Source organism: Columba livia, chromosome 15, assembly GCF_036013475.1.
Source record: "Columba livia isolate bColLiv1 breed racing homer chromosome 15, bColLiv1.pat.W.v2, whole genome shotgun sequence".
NCBI lineage: Eukaryota > Metazoa > Chordata > Aves > Columbiformes > Columbidae > Columba > Columba livia.
Genome location: NC_088616.1, coordinates 2,973,071 through 2,992,474, shown reverse-complemented (window position 1 = coordinate 2,992,474; position 19,404 = coordinate 2,973,071). Strand labels below are relative to the sequence as shown.

The 19,404-nt window shown below is 42.3% G+C and overlaps 1 protein-coding gene across 5 annotated transcripts in view; it reads left to right on the top strand.

The window, feature by feature from the left end:
* The window catches only part of LOC102094737 (ATP binding cassette subfamily C member 1 (ABCC1 blood group)), a 51,831-nt gene that overhangs the window by 19,529 nt on the left and 12,898 nt on the right, over positions 1-19,404 (top strand). For 3 of the 5 annotated variants that reach the window (XM_065030698.1, XM_065030696.1, XM_065030700.1), the window contains 13 exons: positions 711-938; positions 1,668-1,845; positions 2,571-2,732; positions 3,507-3,599; positions 4,912-5,115; positions 7,539-7,685; positions 8,055-8,142; positions 9,558-9,627; positions 10,566-10,692; positions 11,814-11,990; positions 12,802-12,969; positions 13,338-13,515; positions 17,819-17,863. In XM_065030698.1, the coding sequence (XP_064886770.1) occupies positions 711-938; positions 1,668-1,845; positions 2,571-2,732; positions 3,507-3,599; positions 4,912-5,115; positions 7,539-7,685; positions 8,055-8,142; positions 9,558-9,627; positions 10,566-10,692; positions 11,814-11,990; positions 12,802-12,969; positions 13,338-13,515; positions 17,819-17,863 (1,865 nt within the window). The remainder of the gene's footprint in view (positions 1-710; positions 939-1,667; positions 1,846-2,570; positions 2,733-3,506; positions 3,600-4,911; positions 5,116-7,538; positions 7,686-8,054; positions 8,143-9,557; positions 9,628-10,565; positions 10,693-11,813; positions 11,991-12,801; positions 12,970-13,337; positions 13,516-17,818; positions 17,864-19,404) is intronic. The other 2 variants (XM_065030699.1, XM_065030697.1) reach the window with 1 other exon arrangement.

Sequence of the window (19,404 nt, the reverse complement as noted above, 5' to 3'; positions counted from 1 at the left end):
TTAGGAGCTTGGGCTCCCTCTATAGTTGGTGAAGCCTCAAGAGGGGACAGTTCAGGGTGTGAAAGAGAGCAGCTTATGTCTTTCCTTTGACTATATAGGGAGCCTGGGCATCTAAGCCAGATGACTAAAATTAGAAAGGCTGCATGCCTGCAGTTTCCATCCTGCTTTCATCATCCTTTACTGTACCAAACACAAGCACCTTTTCATTGAAGGAAAATTGCCTGCTTGCTTACACAGTGTATTTTTACATACAGCTTGTCCTCAGAAGTTTGGAAGTACGTAGTTTGGCATAAGCCAGATGTACAAAATGAATGTGTTCAGTCCGTTGGGCATGACTTGGCATATATCTGACTGTGATCTTTTAACTCAGGTGGTACAGCGAGGCCTTGGTTTTGATGAAGGTTCATTGTACTTTGTTCTAGGATAATAATGGCCTTTGCACTTAGGGTTTGGCACGTTATGGCCCTATTCCGCATTCCACAGGACAGACCTATAGGAGAGATTTGACGGGAATGTTACCTGTCCCTACAAAGAAGACCATTTAGCCATGGTTGTATGCTTAAAAAGATGTTTGATTGACAGTAAAATGCAGTTAAATTATTAAGAAGGGCGATGAACAGCTCATAAACGTCTCATTTGTGTAGTTTGTATTTTTCCAGTTTGCTTTATGCTTGCATAAAGGCTACATTATATACCTACTCTTATTTCAGGCAACCAGTAAGCATGATATACTCGCCCAAAAAGCAGCAAAAATCAAGTGACTCAAATGGTGATGTGACAGAAGAGGCTGAAGCTTTGATTATAAAACCATCACAGAAGAGCTCTGAAGCATCTTTATTCAAGGTGTTATATAAAACCTTCGGGCCATATTTTCTCATGAGCTTCCTGTTTAAAGCTGCACATGATCTCTTGATGTTTGCGGGCCCAGAAATTCTGAAGTAAGACCTGTATGCTTGATTGTTGTATTAACAGACGTGCTTGTATTTCACTCACCAACCTGCTTTGCCTTCAGCTGGTTCAATGGGGAACAGTTGTCATGCAAGTCAGAGACCATGCAGACAGATTATTTTGGTGCATTGGTTTTCAGATAATAGCATCAGCCGTTGAATGTTTGACTTTTTATGTTCCTTTCCAACACTAGGAAGGCCAGGCAGGAACATAATCAACAATAGCAGCAGAGTTTGTTTAATTCTAACCTGTAATGATCGCGGGACTGCAAGTCATAGTATGTGAAGCAACAGAGAGCTAAGGGGGTAGGAGGAGTTGTGTTGCTTTAAGGTGAGAAGAAGTAAAACAACTGTAAGCAGTTTTATTTTAGCTGAAGGGAATAAGAGAGTTTTTAGTGTAGCTTCAAGAGAATGCTGTACATGTAAGGTATGTGATGCTTCACGTTTTGAAGTAGAACATTGGTAGGAGGAGGCACTGATGTGTACTAGTATAAAATGATCTCCAATTTCTAAGGAGTTAGCTTAGGTGTTCTATCAATGTTTGGTACTTTGGGTACTTGTATGACCTGTATAATATTTGGAATACTCTAAGGCTGTAACCATGTTTGGTACTTTGGGTACTTGTATGACCTGTATAATATTTGGAATACTCTAAGGCTGTAGCCCTGACGTTTCATTTTGATTTGCATATATCAAGATAACTAATGCCTCTCTCCACAGATTGCTGATCAACTTTGTAAATAACAAAGCTGCACCAAGCTGGCAAGGATTCTTTTATACAGGGCTGCTGTTTGTTTCTGCCTGTCTTCAGACACTGATTCTTCACCAGTATTTTCATATTTGCTTTGTAACTGGAATGAGGCTCAAAACAGCTATTGTTGGTGTAATTTATCGAAAGGTAGGTGCATCTTTAAACATACAACAATATGTCTCGGTGACTGTGTGAACGCATTGCCTAAGCCTGAATAATTAAAGTAGTTAGGAGACTGGTAGACTGATTCCTAACCCTTAATAGAAATAAGAGAGTATCATATTTATAAATAAAGGCTTTAAGACAGAGCGATTTTTTAATTAACTAGCTAAAGTTCAGGCACCTTCTTCCCACTGCCAAACAAGAAACCTTGTCTCATTTAGACTGGTGATGTGAAACCACTTCAATTTGTGAGAAATTAAGATGCATCTGCATTTACAACTTGATTTGGGACTTAGCAGCAGCACTGCCTCATCTTGGAATAAACTGGAACATGTAACAAAGCTGTGGACTGATTGCTCTGTGTGAGAAAAATGTGTGACAAGAAGTGAAGATTCCACTTCTTACACTAAAACCCAAAACGAGCATCAGTACCCCCCCAGCAATAAAACCAGCGTCCAACCCTAATCCCGAAGACTGCTTGTTGTCTTTAATTCTCTGTTAGTTTAAACCCAGCTGCTTGCTTAAAACTCTACAAGTTGCATTTTGTAAGGTGTGCAGGGTAAACAGAATATGAAGCAGGGAAAGGCTTGCTTGTAATTTTAAAGATGAAGCTCTGTAAAGCAATTGGAGTCTGTGGAGAAGATGCAGATGAGTCAGTCTTCCTTCATGTTGCCTTGATTTTTTTCTTTTTATTTTTAATCTGCACCTAGGCACTTGTTATCACAAATTCTGCTAGAAAGACTTCTACTGTGGGTGAGATTGTGAATCTGATGTCTGTGGATGCTCAGAGATTCATGGACTTGGCTACCTATATCAACATGATCTGGTCTGCACCTTTCCAGGTGATACTAGCGCTGTACTTGCTGTGGCAGGTGAGCATTGTGTGGTGGTTCCTGCTTTGACTTTGGCAAGGTGATCTTTCCCCTGGTCCTGCCTGCAGACAGCTGTTGCTCAGACCACCACAGGGTTTACAGCAGTGCGGAGAAAGTGCTGTTTGTTTGGAAGCCGTTGAGAGCTGGTTTTGTCACTGCTGTCAAGAAGGGAGGCAGGAGGTTCCTGGCTTGGGAGGATGCAGATGGGAGCGATGATCTCCTGGGGGACTGCAGCACCTATGGTTTCTCACTTCTCACTTCTCACTTGTTTTAAATAGAAGTGGTCTTGGTTCTGCACTCAGAGTCACCGTATGAGGTGTCAGCTCTTCTAGTCCAGACAGTCACCAGGCTGTCTCTTCCTGATTGTCAGTCAGAAAGGTGATGAAAATCCCCAAGAAGACAGTCACTCCCGTCATGAGTCTCGTCTTCAGAAGAACAAACTAGCAAAAACTGGAAAACATTAAAAGATCTCTGTATGTTTGTGTGTGTGTATATATATATATATATGTGTGTACATATATATATATAGTGAGAGTGATTAATCTGTATCTACATATACCTCTGTATACGGGGTGTTGTAAATGTACATTTGTTTTAAAAATCAAAGCATCAACCCAAGCCACTACTTGATCCTCCTTCCCCTGAGCTGTTCTTGAAAAGGGAAGAAGAGTTTGAAAAGTGACTTCAGGATGCTTTCCTGTAGCATATGCAGTAGTTTGATCAAATATTTTTAATATTAGTTTGAATGAATGTTTACAGTTAAGTGCTTTTCAGAATTTAGGTCCTTCGGTGCTGGCAGGTGTGGCTGTCATGATCCTTCTGGTTCCGATAAATGCTGTGATGGCGATGAAGACAAAAACCTATCAGGTTAGAACCTTTCTGTATGCAACAGACTGCTTTTAAGAAACATGTTCTTCTCTTTGATTTGTTCCTGAGGTTTGTCCTTTTAAATTTTTTTCCCCTGCCTCTATTTATCCCTTAAAAAATGAAAAGGGAAGGGAAAGGTCAGAGGTGTTGTCTATGCAGAATAAACAAATTGACGTTTTTCAGCCTTACAGCATTATCTGTACATAATGGTCTAAAAATTTTGCAGTAGTTAAGACCAAGGTAACAGATTAACAAACTTCATAAAATGCCTAATGATTGGATTGGAATTAGTTTAGTTTTTAACTTGCTGCCTAAGAACTAAAGTGCAAACACAAACTACTGTCTGCCTAATGAACCGTAATGAGTGAAATACACGCATTTCCAGGTTGGTGGTTGCAGTGTTTCTTTTTCCTGGGAGGATGAGGAGGGAGTTGTTGTAGTTGTAGTTGTTGGCTGTTCTTGATCCTTAGTCGATTTTATTTAGAATGATTGGTTTGTAACAGAGTGCACATCAGTAAATGTAGACTCAAGTTCTCATGTTTTCATTTGCAAAATCTACTTCAAATAGCCCCACCACGTGCTTTCCGGTACAGAATTCACTACTAACTGAATTTACCAAATGTCAGATTTACTTAAATTAAACCTTTTAGCTGTAGATGTTCATGAAAATAGACCCCAGGATTTGGCTTCTACGCGAGGGAAGTGGGGATGTCCCCACTGCCGCTGGTCACAGGGTCTGGGTGGCTGTACCAGTGCAGACGACTGACTTTGCCGAGGCTGAACATGATCCCAGCTTTGTGCCGCCTTCCTTAAAACACTTCATGAAGACAGAAACTCCTCAAGAATGGCCTTCCTTATGGCTGAATGGAAAGTGTTTTGTCCTAGTGCACCATCAGAAAGCCATTGATAGTTCTGACAGTAAAGGAAAACAGAGTTTGGCCTATGGTTAGATGCAAACTGCCCATCACTGAAGCTTGATTATAGCAGCTTATTTTTGAAGTGCATATTGTACCTTGGAGGAACCTGAGTCCTGGGGCTCCCTGGTGCAGGGTTAATCCCGCTTCAGCCAGTGCCATAGTTGTTTTCATCTTGGTTTGAGTTCTTAGTTGCTTTATTTTAATTGGTTTAAAATGTTTTGTTAAGTCTGCGTATTTGTTTGTTCAGATAACATCTCAGATTTTCTGTTTGGGAAGCTAGTAAGCTTTTGATGATTATGAGGTAAATTTGGCCATGGCAAAATACAAAGCTTAGAACTTTGTGCCTCTGCCAAGTATTGTGCTCTGCTAATTGTTTTTTGCAATATTGTTTTTAGGTGGCTCAGATGAAGAGCAAAGACAACAGAATTAAGCTGATGAATGAAATTCTCAATGGGATTAAAGTTCTGAAGCTGTATGCTTGGGAATTAGCCTTCAGAGAGAAGGTATTAGAGATCAGACAGAAAGAACTCAAAGTCCTAAAAAAATCTGCTTACCTTGCTGCGATGGCAACCTTCACTTGGGTTTGCGCACCTTTTTTGGTAAGTGGAACAAATCTAGCAGTCTGCTCTTCTTTTGGGGATCATGCTGTCCAAGGCAGCGCTCGACAACTTGTTTTGGTTTTGTTCTTAATGAGTGGGAGAGTCCGCAGCAGCGGTGGGAGATCAAACGCTTCTGTCTCTGCTTCTGGCACTACTATTTTCTTTGAAATTAGTAACATCCAAGTTGGACGTATTCTGAAGTTAATGGCTGAAGTATTTAAAAATGGAAACTTCCTCTGCATCCCGCTCTGTTTTTAGTGGTGTACTTGGGGAACCTAAGGTCACATGTACTGCCAGATTGATTATAGAAGAGGTCGCTAATGTGCACAGCACCCTGCAGGTGGTGGCTGTGGCTGACAGTAAATCTGTCCTTATTTCAGCATCTTTCTGAGAGCAGCAGGTCCTTAGATAAGAGTCCTTGATGGAACAGGACATTGTGTGCCAGGGACACCTAGCCTGGGTTCTCCCAGCATCTTGGAGAGGGAAAGCCATTGCACACCCTGTGATTGCTTCAAATTCTTATTTAAAAAAAAAAAAATCCTTGATATGTGAAACATCCCCACTGTGTTTGTGGTTAGCTTACATTTAAACTAATAAAAGAGAGAGAAGGGTGAGATCACATCAAAATTGCTTCAGAGCCTATTAGAACACGGGGCCATTGCTCTTGTCTGCAGACGCAAATAAAAGGCATGACTACATTAGGATAAAATATGTGCTGTTCCAATTGAAGGTGTTTAAGTGTACTTTCCAGTCTCAGATTCCTTCCCCACAAACATTTTTATTGTTTATATTATGTTTTGGCATGATGAAAGGCAGAAGCAGTGCCCTGGGTAGGAAACATCAGCCGCATTCTCAAGTGAATGCTTTTCTAAAAGAAGCCTGAGATGGTTTTAATCTAAATACGTTGTTAAATGAAGTTGCTAAATAAAACCCTGCAGGTGGACTCCTCAGTGCTGTTCTGTAGAGTCTGAGAGGGCAGATTTGCCTAACGAGCAGCTCTGTTTCGTGCATGCTGTTGATGTGTGGCCACGGGGTTTGCCCCTGGGGCAGGGTCGGGGCCGTTTCTCCCAGTTTTCTTCTTTTGTCTCTTTTCTTCTGAACTTCTGATGAAGGAATTGTTGGAAGTGCCTACCTGAAAGCACTTTAGACGTGTAAAACTCCTTTATTTCCTCTCCTCCTCGTCCTGTTTCCATGGCCTCTTTAAAACGTTGTTCAGTTGTGGTGTCAGGAAATGATTCATTTTGCAGTACCTCCCCTGCTGCTATGTGTGATGATAAGGGTGGTTTTCCGATGGTGACACGAGCGCAGACATGCTGCTGGTGAGGTTATTCTTTGGACCCGTGTTGTTTTCCATCTCTGTGGGAGGGCTTTTTCCCTGGGACACGGTTCTCCAAACTAAAGGGCTGTACAAACACGCTACTGTACCAGGCACCGCTGAGTCAGCCACCCTGCGGAGAACAATACGTGTCTTCACTGCAGTCTGATTTTTAGCAGAAACTCTAATGTCTTCAGTGGATGAGGCTGTTCCTTAGGTATTTGAGCTAATTGTTTCAAGTCTTGTGGGAGGGGAACGCCAAAGGTTAACCTACCTCCAGGTCTTGGTTTACGTGGCAGTCTGTGGGAAAGAGTTGCTGGATCTTGTGATGTGCTGAGCTATGAGTGTTGTTGCCATGGAAGAAAACACTGTGAAGAGAATAGATCTCCAAGTGAACGTTTTACTTTAATTTTACTGTAATTCAATCATCGCACTTTTTAAAACTGCACATAAGTGTATGGATTTTTTGAGTTATTTTTACACCTTATGATTGATAGCAATGGTTGACCGTCGTTTTCTTGTTCAGCATGGATCTTGAGCTTCTCTGTTGGGAACTGTTGAGGTACTGTAAGGCTCCATCGTTGTAATGCAGTAACATTGTGGGTTTCTTGGCAAACAATCTGTCCAGATACAGTGCGCTGCACTTGGAAATGTAGGGTTGTGGAAGTCTCTATAAAATACAAAATGGGGAAGCATTGGGGTTTTTCTAACTTTTCTGTCTATATGTGTTACTCATCCTGTATCTGGTACCATGGGGAGTGCCTTAAACTGGGAGAGAGCCACAAGGAAAGCTGGTGATCATTCCTCTCCCTTCTCCTGTGGTGTGACCACAGACAGCCCGGGACATTCCTGGTTTCCCCCTTGCTATGTGAAGCAAGTGAGCGCTTGACACTTTTCCAAGAGGAGCCGTCAACTTCTTTTTACAACAGTAGATTTAAATCAAATGCTTGTTTTGCAAAAATCATTTCCAGGAACAAGGAGGTTCCCAGAACATTATTCTTTCTTTGACTTGTACACCTCTGAATTCTGGTGGTCAGACTGTGTGACTCCTGAGTTAGTGGCTTTAAAAAAATGTTACCCTAACTGTACCTATTACACTTTGTTCCAGGTTGCATTGTCGACGTTTGCTGTGTATGTCACAATAGACAAGAACAACATCTTGGATGCGCAGAAGGCATTTGTTTCCCTCGCATTATTCAACATCCTCAGGTTTCCATTGAACATGCTTCCTATGGTTATCAGCAGCATAGTAGAAGTAAGATTTCGGTCATTAGCAGTTTATTTTGTGCACAAGTAGCCACGAGGTGGAAAGATTCTATTCCTGTGCTTAGAGAATGTCCAGTGGTGAAATTCAGCCACCTCAGAAAGGGACCTTTGTGTTTCCTGTCTGTTAAATGCTGCACGAACAAAATTATCAATCCCAGTTCTGGTGGATGGGTGTTCCCGAAACAAACCCCGTTTCTTGTGGTTTGGGAAGTGCGAGTTTGATGACTATCCAAGAAACTATGCAGTGGATTTAAGAAGGGATTGGGAGTGCATAATAATGATGTCATGTATACGTGGTGCAATACAACAAGCTCTTAAATAAAATGAACAGGGTGTTTTGCATCCCCTTCCCATGCAGGCCAGTGTCTCCTTGAAGCGCCTTCGGGTGTTCCTGTCTCATGAAGAGTTAGACCCAGACAGCATCGTCAGGAATCCCATCACAGAGTGTGAGTTTCTTTTCTTGTTGAAAATCAGCGTGTCCGGGTTTGGGGTGGCTTTGCAGTGTTTGTTTTGCTTCCTGTAACAAATATACTGCATTTTGGTGCTTTTACTGATAACTTTTAGCCAGAAAGTAGAGAAGGGAGTAAGATGAAAATTACATAAAGTTTCTTCCACCTTCTCAGGTAATTACTTTCCTCACTTCCTGTGTCCAGACTACAGAGTGGTTGCATCCAGACACAGCTGGTCACTTCGAAAATCACTTATTAGAGAGTTTTAAGTGTAACCATTTGAAATTTGTAGTTAACAGAATGATAATTGATGCTGTGCCAAACTGCAGCATTTTGGAGAAGAGCAATCATGTAACACTTCAGCACCCTCGAAGGAGAAAGGATAAGTCCCAGTTCTGGCAAATGCTTCTAATTTGTTTTGTGCAGTGTTACTCCATCACTCCCGCTGTACCGAGTGCTGCTCATCAAGTTATATAGAGCCATTTAGGAACTAGATAATCATGAAGGCAGATTTACTATAAAACTAATGCCCTTTTTCTTGTAAAATAAAACCTGACTTTAACTACATCAGTCATCTCTGAATGATTTTCTGCCTTTTTACAAAGATAGTGAAATCCCCATCACTCCCTCTCTATATCATTGCAGTCACTTGCCTTTCTGGTGAGCAGTTATCTGTTGTATTTTAACTTTGTTTTTTTTTCCTTTCCATCTGTGTTTTGGGAATATCTCCTCCTTTTTCTCAGCTGATAACCATTAATACATTGCTCACAAATCTTTAGTGTGGGGTGTTTAGGGGGTTTTTGTCCATAATAGGTTGTACTTGCATACTAATGTAAGTATTTTCTTAGGCTATGTATTTATTGCATACTCAGTTGAATTAGAAGTGGTATATTTTGAGCTGTCGCTGTAAAAATCAACAGATGTCAGTACCATATGACATTTCACTGAATGGTGATTTTGGTCAAAGTTATTTCATTTGGTAGTTTGATTTGTTTTGCCCCACCGTTCTTGCGGTAACTTGACTTCACAGGCGGAACTGGCCGTTTAGCTGGTGCTTCCATGGCAGCACAAGTCAGACCGAGGCGGCCGGTTTGCTGAACTGACTTGGCCGTGCTGCGGTGCAGTTGCTGCATAAAGGAGGATGCAGCTGAATAAGTCGGGATCTTTATATAGTTGACATTTGTGTGCCTCCTGGTTACTGAATGAGCATAACCTCAGAACCACTGCTACCTTGGTAAACTCAGCAGAAGCAGAACACAAGCTTTTAGCAAAGCAGTGGGTTGTTCTGACGAAAAAGTAGCGTTACACCTCTGCCTACATGTGCTTAAATTGACTTCTGTGGCATGATCCAGAGCACAAAATTTAAGTGGTTGCATTGGCACTTCTATAAACATGAATTTTCTATTTCTTAGCTGAAGGATGCATTGTTGTAAAAAATGCAACATTTAGCTGGTCCAAAACTGACCCTCCTTCGCTGAACAGGTAAGAATTAGTACCCTTCGTTCGGCTCCTTAATCTTGCTGTATCATAAGTGATCTGCATTCGAATTATAAAATCTATATGCAGAAGAGTTTGTTGCCTTAAAAGAATAGGAAAACAAATAACATCTGTTCTATATATATTTTTTTAAACTAGGGGCTTCATGACTTAGGGGAATTTACAAAGTATGTTGTATGTATGTGATGCAGAAAGGGGAACTGTGAGAGGTGTGAGAGGAGCTGAATCCTCAGCGACTCCAGGCTCTGGCTCCGTGCTGCCGATGGGCTGAGCTCCATCTAGAGGATGCAGCCAGATGAGCCCCTTGTAGTTCTCCCTGGTCTCATGTTTGCACTGTGCCTCCAGCATCTTCCTTTTAAAACCTTCCTCTCGCTTGATTCCCATGCTGGCGAAAACCAGTGAGGAACCTTGCAGATGGTGTCACTAACCAAGGAACTGGGTGATGCAGCTACAAGCTGTGTCTTCCATCTGCCATGTCCACTGCCTTAATTTTGGCTGCTCTTTCTTGGCTTTAAACGAGGCAACCCGAGCTGGTGAAGATGTCCCTGCTCATGGCAGGGATGGGACTGGATGAGCTTTCAAGGTCCCTTCAACCCAAACTATTCTGTGATTCTAAATTGCGTATTCTTTGAGACAAGGATGCTGTTTGGGAAGCATCCATTGGTATTTACATGTGTGTTCACAGAGCGTTTGAGAGAAATACTGGACAGGTTGATTACCTGTTAAGAAGCTATGTCCTAAGTATAAGAAGAGCTTGGTGCGTTCTGAATAAGACGTTTGCATTTTCAAACAGCTTCTGTGCTGTGTCAGCATTTGCAGTGGGTGTTCACATGGCATCTGGCTTTATATGGGCTGTTCTATAGACTGTTTAACTATGAGGATGTGGCAGCAAGCAGGGCTGAATTATGTGCACTTTCTTTCAGCATTAATTTCACTGTTCCTGAAGGCTCCTTGGTAGCTGTTGTTGGTCAGGTTGGCTGTGGAAAGTCTTCGTTGCTGTCTGCATTGCTGGGGGAGATGGACAAAAAGGAAGGCTACGTGGCTGTCAAGGTGCGATGCGTCTGAAGAATTGTTCACCTCTTTGTGGGTCTTCTAGAGGGATTCTAGATTTCCAAGTGGCACAAAGAGCAGAAGAGGCGCATTTCAAATGAACACGTTTTTCAGCTTGATATCCTGGCAAGCCGTGTATATGCCTTAGGCTGTACTCTGTGTAATTGCCTGTTAAGCCTCAACCCAACAATTTCTAGATCTGTTGGTTTCAGATTTAGCCAAATAGTCAGAATGATGAATGTCTCAAAGATAAGTATTGTGGTTGGCAGCCAGGTATGAGGTGGGGAGATCCTGTTATTCATACTCCAACCTGAGGAAGAGCAGTGTTGGTTCATACCTTCTTAGACATCAGAGAATTACAAAGAGAGAGGGTACCCAGAGATGGCCAAACATGGGAAAAGCCTCTGCTGTAGTTTGTACTTTTTTAGATATCCAAGTTGCACAGAGCTCACAGAGGAAAAATGACTTGGAAGTAAATAAATAAGTAAAAAGTCCTTGTTTTGGATTTTGCTGCTGCTCTAATGTATGGGAGGAGAAATATTTTAAGAGCAAGACAAATATGTTGCATCTAAAAGCATGCACATTTGGTCATCTCTGAAATTGTTCTTGAAAAATAAAGTAGGTGAGGTCAGAATCGCTGCTTATTTGTGCAGAAAGAGAACTACTAACCTCCAAAGCAAAATGCTTTGCAGTAGCTCAAATTCTTTATTCTACTTCCCCAGCTTTCTGCAGAAATAGCCTGTCTGGGTGCGTTTGTTAAACACTTGTATTCCAGGTTAAATTGTTTTATGCAGAACATAATTTATAACTATGAGAAAGAACTAATGAATTTTGACATTCAGCAGTTGTGCAAACAGGTTCTCTAAACACGTTTCTTCCAAGTTTACATTAGAGAATCATATTTAGTTTGAAGTCCTTTATTTTCCACCAATACACTGTTACATGCACTTGTACAGATAACATTTTGGAGGAGGCTGTAGCCCAAGAACAGTTTGGAAATGACCGTAGGCAATTTGTGAGGTGATGGGCACTGCCTGCCTCACAAAGCCCTGCTGTGCTTTGACTTTGTGTGCAGACCTTTAGTCTAAAGTACTAAATAAGGAACTTTATTGTTGTTGCAGGGCTCAGTAGCCTACGTTCCTCAGCAAGCCTGGGTCCAAAACGCAACTCTGGAAGATAACATTATCTTTGGAAGGGAGATGAATGAGAGCCGCTACAAGCGTGTGATTGAGGCTTGTGCGCTGCTGCCTGATATCGAGATTCTTCCTACAGGAGACAAAACAGAAATAGGAGAAAAGGTATTTAAAACTCTCTCTACCGCAACAGTGCTGTTGCTTGTAGTGAAAGCCATATGACTTCTGTTCTACTTTATCTGAAAGTTGTATTGACTTTAAAGCATTCAGGGTAGAAATCCTCTACAATAAGAGGCAAGTTTGAGCAGTATGTTTTCCTTGTCTTCAAGCCCCAAAGGGGAGGAAGCCTGTCCTCAATTACAAATGCAAAAGTATCTTGCAATGACAGTTTTTAATCATCTCTAAGTTGCCATGGTCATAGAGCAGAAAAATACGTTGAACAGCAACAGAAGAATCTTCTGAACGCTTCAGCTTCGTTAAAAAACCCCAAACCCGCAGGGTATGTGTTTTGCCTGCTGACTGTGGTGGGTGGTGCAGCTGCCAACCCACGGCCCCAGGTTCAGCAAAGCTGCAGCTTTACCTTCGTGTCCATCAGCAGGCCAAGAACATTGTAGAGTGTGAGCAGAGTTTGTGTATTAAATCAGAGACAGCTCTGGAGAGACACAGCTGAGAAGGAAAGGAGCCTCTGGGTTGGGTGGGTTGGGCTGGGTTAATCACTTTACAACCACATTTTACATTTTACAATCACTTTACAAACACACTTTTTGACTTGCCCCTCGCTGGCAGTGAGAATTGGTAGATGTGCTTCCTTCCATTCTGTTGTGGTAACGAAGTTATTTGTGATGGAGCTTTGTTTCATACAATGCTGAAATGTCTCTAACTTGCATAAACCACCTGTGACTTGTGCGTTTCACGAACTGTATTAAGACATCTCTCTTCAGCTGTAAATACAGATCATATTTTCTTGTTTCCCCAGGGTGTGAATTTGTCTGGAGGACAGAAACAGCGAGTCAGTCTTGCTCGAGCGGTTTACTGTAACGCAGATGTCTATTTATTTGATGATCCTTTATCAGCTGTTGACGCTCATGTTGGGAAACATATTTTTGAAAAAGTTATTGGACCAAAAGGAATCCTGAAAAATAAAGTATGTCATAATGAACTTGCCTCTAGAGAATGATTTGTTTTGCTTTGAGTTCAAATGATTCCAAGTTTGTCAAGTTGCATATTCAGACTTTTGTCTCAAACGTCTGAAAAATGAAAGGATCCTTCTGAGATTTTTAGAGGACCTTTATAAAACACTGAGGTTTTTATCATGAAATATGCTCTGGTTTCTGTAATTCAGAATTATTTGGAAAAATTTACACAAGGACAGCACCTTTTCTTAAAAATGCTGCATGCCTGTCGATTGTTATTACAGTATTACACAAAGAATTCAAGCAGCCAACCATTTCATTTCCTAAATTTGAGATGTTGCAAAAACTATTTTTTTTTTTTTTTTCTTTTGCTATTTAGACACGGGTTTTGGTGACCCATGCAATCAACTATCTGCCTCAAATGGATACAATTCTGGTGATGTCTGAAGGGGAGATCTCTGAGCTGGGCTCCTACCAGCACCTGCTGAAGCAAGATGGGGCTTTTGCTGAGTTTCTTCGTACATACGCTAATGCCGAACAAAGCATGGAGGACAGCGGTAAGCTTACAAATAAACTCCCTTGGGATAAGCTGATGTGTGGCACGTTAAAGGAGTCACATTAAAGGCAAAATACTAGTAGAGGAAGGAAAGTCAAAAGATACACCTATTGGTAGAGGTGCTTATTTCTTGAGAGCATTGAAGGTTGTGAGATTAAATACACACTCTTTCTTAAAATGTAGGAAAATGTGAAGCAGATCTGTAGTAAAATTCTTCTCAGAGCAGAATTCAGATGGTTTTGACATCATGTAAAGGCCGACTGGGGTTTACACGCCCTTCCTGTGCTTATTAGGATGTGCAGATAATTCCGCTGGGGATGGAGCACGGGAAGGAGCAGCTCATTTTTGTAGCTGATGTCCCTGACTCCTGCTTCTGCTTTATGAAACAGCTGTAGAGCTGCACTGGTAGAGGGGTTTTAATTGTTTTTAATCTGCAGATGGTTGCAGTATTGGTTTTTAATAAGGGAACCTGGTCCCTTGCCTCCAGCTTGTTTTCCTCAGTGGCTTGCTGTGGTGATTCCTGAGGGGTGCTGGCACCGTGGAGCCCTGTGTGCTGGCAGGTGGCAGCTGCAGAGCAGGCTCTCCAGAACGAGGAGGAGACTGAGCCCGCTTTTCATCTTCCATTCGGAAAACCCTTGGTTCCCACCTGTTCCCTTGAGGGAATGTGGAGGCAGTTTTTAGCCTACCCCTCACGCGCCTGTCACAGGGAAAACTGAAATGCGAGGTGTTGAACGGCTGCCTTGGGCAAGGGCTGCTCCTGGCGTTTGTCTGCAGGTTCCGTACGGGAGGGCTGTAACGGTCGGCCCTGTTCTGTGGCTCTGCCCTCTGCCGCCGCTCTCCACAGCTGCCTGGAAGGAGGTTGGAGCATGGAGGGGGTTGGTCTCTTCTCCCAAGAAGCAAGTGAGAGGACAAGAGGAATCGGCCTCAAGTTGCGCCAGGGGAGGTTGAGGTTGGATGTGGGAACAATTTCTTCCCCAAAGGGCTGTGGGGCATTGGAACAGGCTGCCCAGGGCAGTGCTGGAGTCACCATCCCTGGAGGGTTGGACAGACAGACATGAGGTTCTCAGGACATGGGGCAGTGCCAGGGGTGGGTTGTGGTTGGACTTGATCTTGAGGGTCTTTTCCAATCAAAATGATTCTATTATGTTCTCTCCAGACTGGCACACAGGCTGCCCTGGGAGGCTGAGAATGAGCAGGGTCTGGTTCCTGGAGGTGTGAGGTGGCATCTTCTCCCGGCTCCCTGTCGTGTGTCCAGCTGTCCCCCCCCGATGGGGTGTTGTGTTTGGGGTGACGTGTTACGCGGAGTCTCTGGGTCAGGACGCCCCGCTCTGTCCTGGAAGGGGCCCTTGCTGCGTTTCAGTTGTCACTGTGCTGGGACACTAGTTCGGGTGGACACTGTAGCAGCAAATGCTGTGTGGGTCAGGTCTCTCACTGAAAAGCACGATGGGAAGAGGTTTTGTGGAAGCAAAATTGGGCTGACTCCTGTGTATTTTCTGTAGGTGCTCCCATAGCTACTTTGGGCACAATAAGGTGTGGTGTGGTCTTCAGTGTACAAGACAAATAAACTTTGTGCTTCCCTAGGAAGTTAACAAGTTGAGTTGTACAGAGATTTGCCTCCTTTAATAGCCTTGTTCCCCTAGCCTTTGTCTCCTCCCTTGTCCAAGTGCATGGTAGGATTTCAAGTCCTTTACATTAAACTAAGTTACTTTTTCCGTTTAAATACCAAACCTTCTTTTGGAAAGTGAGCCAGTGCTTTATCTTTTGGCAAGCTTCTCTGCAGTTGTCTAATAAAAAGCATTTTTAACTTCAGTGTGACCCCAGTCATTCGAAGAGGATTGTTAAATCACAGGGTTGGCCTGTGTACGGCGAAGTTGTTTCTCAGTTTTGGTTGAGTAAAAAATGAAAAAAAAGGGGCATTATTTATCTGATTCACAGGGATAATGTTAATATTTATCAGATGTGTAGAAGATCACTAAATATTACTAAACATCACAGGTTGTTGGGTAAGCACAGGGCGACATGTGACGGGAGTCAGCTGGAGCTGGCTGGAGGGTCTGCACACCCGCTTGGAAAGGGAAGCTCCGTGTCAGCAGCCTCACAGCACTAAAACTGGAGCAAAATAGAAAACTGTGGTTTGGTGCCTTCTGCCTGGAATACATCCTGCTTCTGCAAGGGCAGAAAACCCTCTGCTTTCACCAGAGTCCATTCAGTGGATGCCTTACAGTGTCCGCGGTGTGTGATCTCCAGAGTGACTGGAGTTACATGTAAAATAACCTGCCAGGTGGTATAAAGAGCATCCAGATTCTTCTTGCTTTGAGCAGCTGCTCCATTGGCATTTAGCGTGGGTGATGAGCGGATGCCAGCACTGCTCCTGTGCAGACTGGCCTGGAGTTGTAGATGTGCCCTGAACTCCTGGGAGTGCGTGTCCTTTTTGGTGTCATCCTGGGTGACAGACTTGGATCTGTTGCTGTAATACCTGGAGAGACGGCAAATAGTTACTTGAAGATTAACTTTCTTATGACTTTTTTCCCTTGTTCCCCATACTAACTAATGCGGCAAGTGTTAATTTTTGTTTTAACATGTGTGAGGGTTGAGGTTTTGCTGTTTTTTTTTCCAGATGGCTTCAGCATAAACTTTGGTTTGTCCTTGAAAAGCCTGGATTTATTTTTAGTGTTTGTGGGGAGTAAAAGCGGCTCCACAGAAGTGCAACTGCACCATAAGCTTCATGTGTTTTTTAACCGTCTGGTTCATCTTTGGTCTTGACTGTAGTGCCTGGAAGACAGAGATGTACAGCACAATAGAGAGTTCAAACTCTGATTTACATTGCGTGGGCTGTGCTTCAGATGGCTGTCTCCCCAGAATTTGGCTCTGTTACTTTGCAATTAAATAAAAAGCTGAAAGACCATTCAGTGTCTGTTCAGCTCATTTTTTACATGAGAACGGGCAGCACAACAAGCTTTACTCAGTTTTGGATTGGAGGGAAAGGGGTGTAAAAGTACCCAGAGAACTGCTAAGGGTCTGGACATCTGCCTATCTGGAAAGGAAGGGTCTTGGTCTGACACTTGTAGCTATTCAATGTGAACATCTTTGGTGTTTTTCTCAAATTTGGTGGACTTAATTCCCCAAGCTGTTGTCCTGTAGAAAATAGCAATCCGCCCCCTGTAAAAGATGGTACGGTACAGCAGTGAGATTTGCAGGGCTTTGCTTGGCCTCTGTATAAATTGCAGCAGAGAGAGGAAAAAAAAAAGCTGTGCGTCTCTTGTGTGTGTGTGTGTTGGTTTTGTTTTATTTGGTTTTGGGGTTTTTTTTGTTTGTTTGCTTTTTCTAGTGTTGAATTTCAAAGTCAGCTTCTTTGCTGAATAGCTTTCTATTATACACTGGGTGGTAGTGTGTATTTCATCCTAAAAATTATTTCTGCATTTTGGGCTGGGGTTTCATATCTGCAAGGAAAACTGTTGTGCCTTCATGATCCACGGTGTCCCACTAAAAACCAGCGCACCTCTATTTTTTGGATGTGATTCCTTCTAGCAGCAGGAGGCTGAGCTGAGCTTAACAGCAGAGTGGTTCGGATGGCTTGTGTGGTGCCCAGGGGGAAGCTCCGGTGCTTCTCTCCTTCCTGACAGCTTGGAAGGCAGGAGTTAAACAGTGAAATGTGTCGGCTCTTTCCCAAGTGTCCTTGTGGAGTGTGGATCTGATGGTAATTCAGGACACACCTGTCTGCAGCAGGAAACGGGAGATAACATGACGTTCTCTTAAATTCAAAATGCAACTCTTTCCTTACTCTTTCCTAAAGTAAAAGCTATTTGCAGCCTCTGTCCCAATGGCAGAAGCAAATCTTGATTGAAAATGAGTGCTGTTGGGATATCAACATGCTTGGAAGAGTGAAATATCTTGCTGTTTCACACTGACCTGTCTGTGCAGGGGGATGACCAGGGACTACCCAGTAGACGGGACTAAGTGACCTTGTGATAGCTCCTATGCATAGTCAGGTTTTTCTGTCATTGTCAATATGAAGCCACTTCAGAGTAGCTTTTTTTAATTATTCTCTCTTCATTAGTGCATATGTTGAAAGAAAGGAAGTTTCTTGGTCTTTCATTTGTAGCCATCTGATTTGGGCTTTTTCCTCAAGGTTGTCTTTTGACTGTTTATGAGGTTTGGGGTTAAAAAGATGCCCATTTTAGCAAATGTGATCCTGCCTTGGGCATTCATGGTTTCGTGGTTTAGGTTGTGCTGCTTGGACGTGTTTGTAAAAGCTGAAAACAGTTGAGTGTGTTCTGGAAAAAGCTAATGATATATACTTTTAGACTCGGATCCTTCATTAGAAGGAACTATTCAACCTCTGGAAACAGGTAATTGCTTTTTTGCCATGTGGTTTTACATTAGTGCTTGTGTTGGAGTAACACGAGTGGCTGCGGTTCATTTACAAGAGATTGAGTCGTTACTAGAAGAATTTTGTCTGCACAATAGAAGGTCTCTGTTTGCATGGTACTTGTTTGTGTGACACTTGAACAGTTGGTGTGTCAGCTTGTAGATGACTCAGCAGCAACAATTCTGATCTTGAACACTTCTGTGAGGAAGCTTGAAATAAACTTTAACGATGCACCTTGACCACGTTTAGTTCTCAAGAGGTCAATGCAATATAAGCAGGTAATCCTACAACACAAAACCAAATTTAAGAGCTGTTCGGGGAGGATGGTTTATTTGTGGTTTTTTGTTCATGTGGGTTTAGAACTTTAGTGATGCTCTAAAGCAATACGACGCTGGAACGCTTGTTGGTTTTCATATAGGAATCTTCCCAAAGAAATGCTGTGAAGTGCTTCAAGTAACCAGCAGTCCCATCTTGGTTTGCTCTCATTCAGATAAATAAAAACTAAGTCAATGAGCTTTCCAGTTTTTCCCATTCTCTGCTTTTTTCTGCTTCTAGACCACACTGAACAGTTGAGTTTTGGGTTTTTAGAGTGATGAACCAATGCTCAGCTTGCAGTCACAGGGGGAACAGCTTTAAGTTCAAGTGGTCCACAGCACTGATTTGTAAATATATTTTGCTTTTCTATAAAACCACAAAAACCTCAGACTCTAGATCTACACAAATTTTCCTGCGTATCTTTTCAGTAGATGCAGGTGGACTTTGTGTGTTGGCATAAACTATGCATAGACCCTTTGAAATGCAAAATTCTTTTTGTTACAAAAATGAATTAACTTTCATACATGAAAATAAAGTTCTGTTTACTTGACAGTTAATTCTTTAGGAGTCAGTCATTTGGTTTTTATTAGGGACATTATGGCAAAACTTGAACCTAGAGGTTTTACTCATGGCACTGTATTACACTGAATTACGTTGCTCAGAGAAAGCTTAATATTTCAAGCTGACAGGTTTTGTGTTTTAGACAATTGTCTTGTTTGTGCTGCATCTTGTTACAAATGGGATATTGTGGGTAACAAGACTTCTTTGAGAAGCGACATTCATTGAAGGATCTCTTGCTTGAATTAATCTCATTCCTCTGGTTGCCTAAAACCACCAAGCTTTTGCATGTTAATTCCTGCTTAATTTTGCAGGAAGGCTCAAAGTTAATAGCACACAATTGCTGTTCTTACAGCTTCACTCCGTCATTTACTAGAATGTCTTCTCATTGCGTTCTAAAATGAAAGTAGTTTCTAGTTAACTGTGTAAAAGACGTGGTGTGAAAAGGAGTGGTTGGGCTGTTGTTTTTCCCACAGCATGAGTCATAGTGTGACTTGGTATTGCATGCTTTAACATAAAGTATTTCCTCATAATTATATTACATTATTATTATTATTGACCTGCATTTTGTAGAAAAATAGAAAAATAAACGTTCCCTGCCTTGGCAACTAATCCTGTTGGGGTAGAACTAAACCAATTTGTTCACCT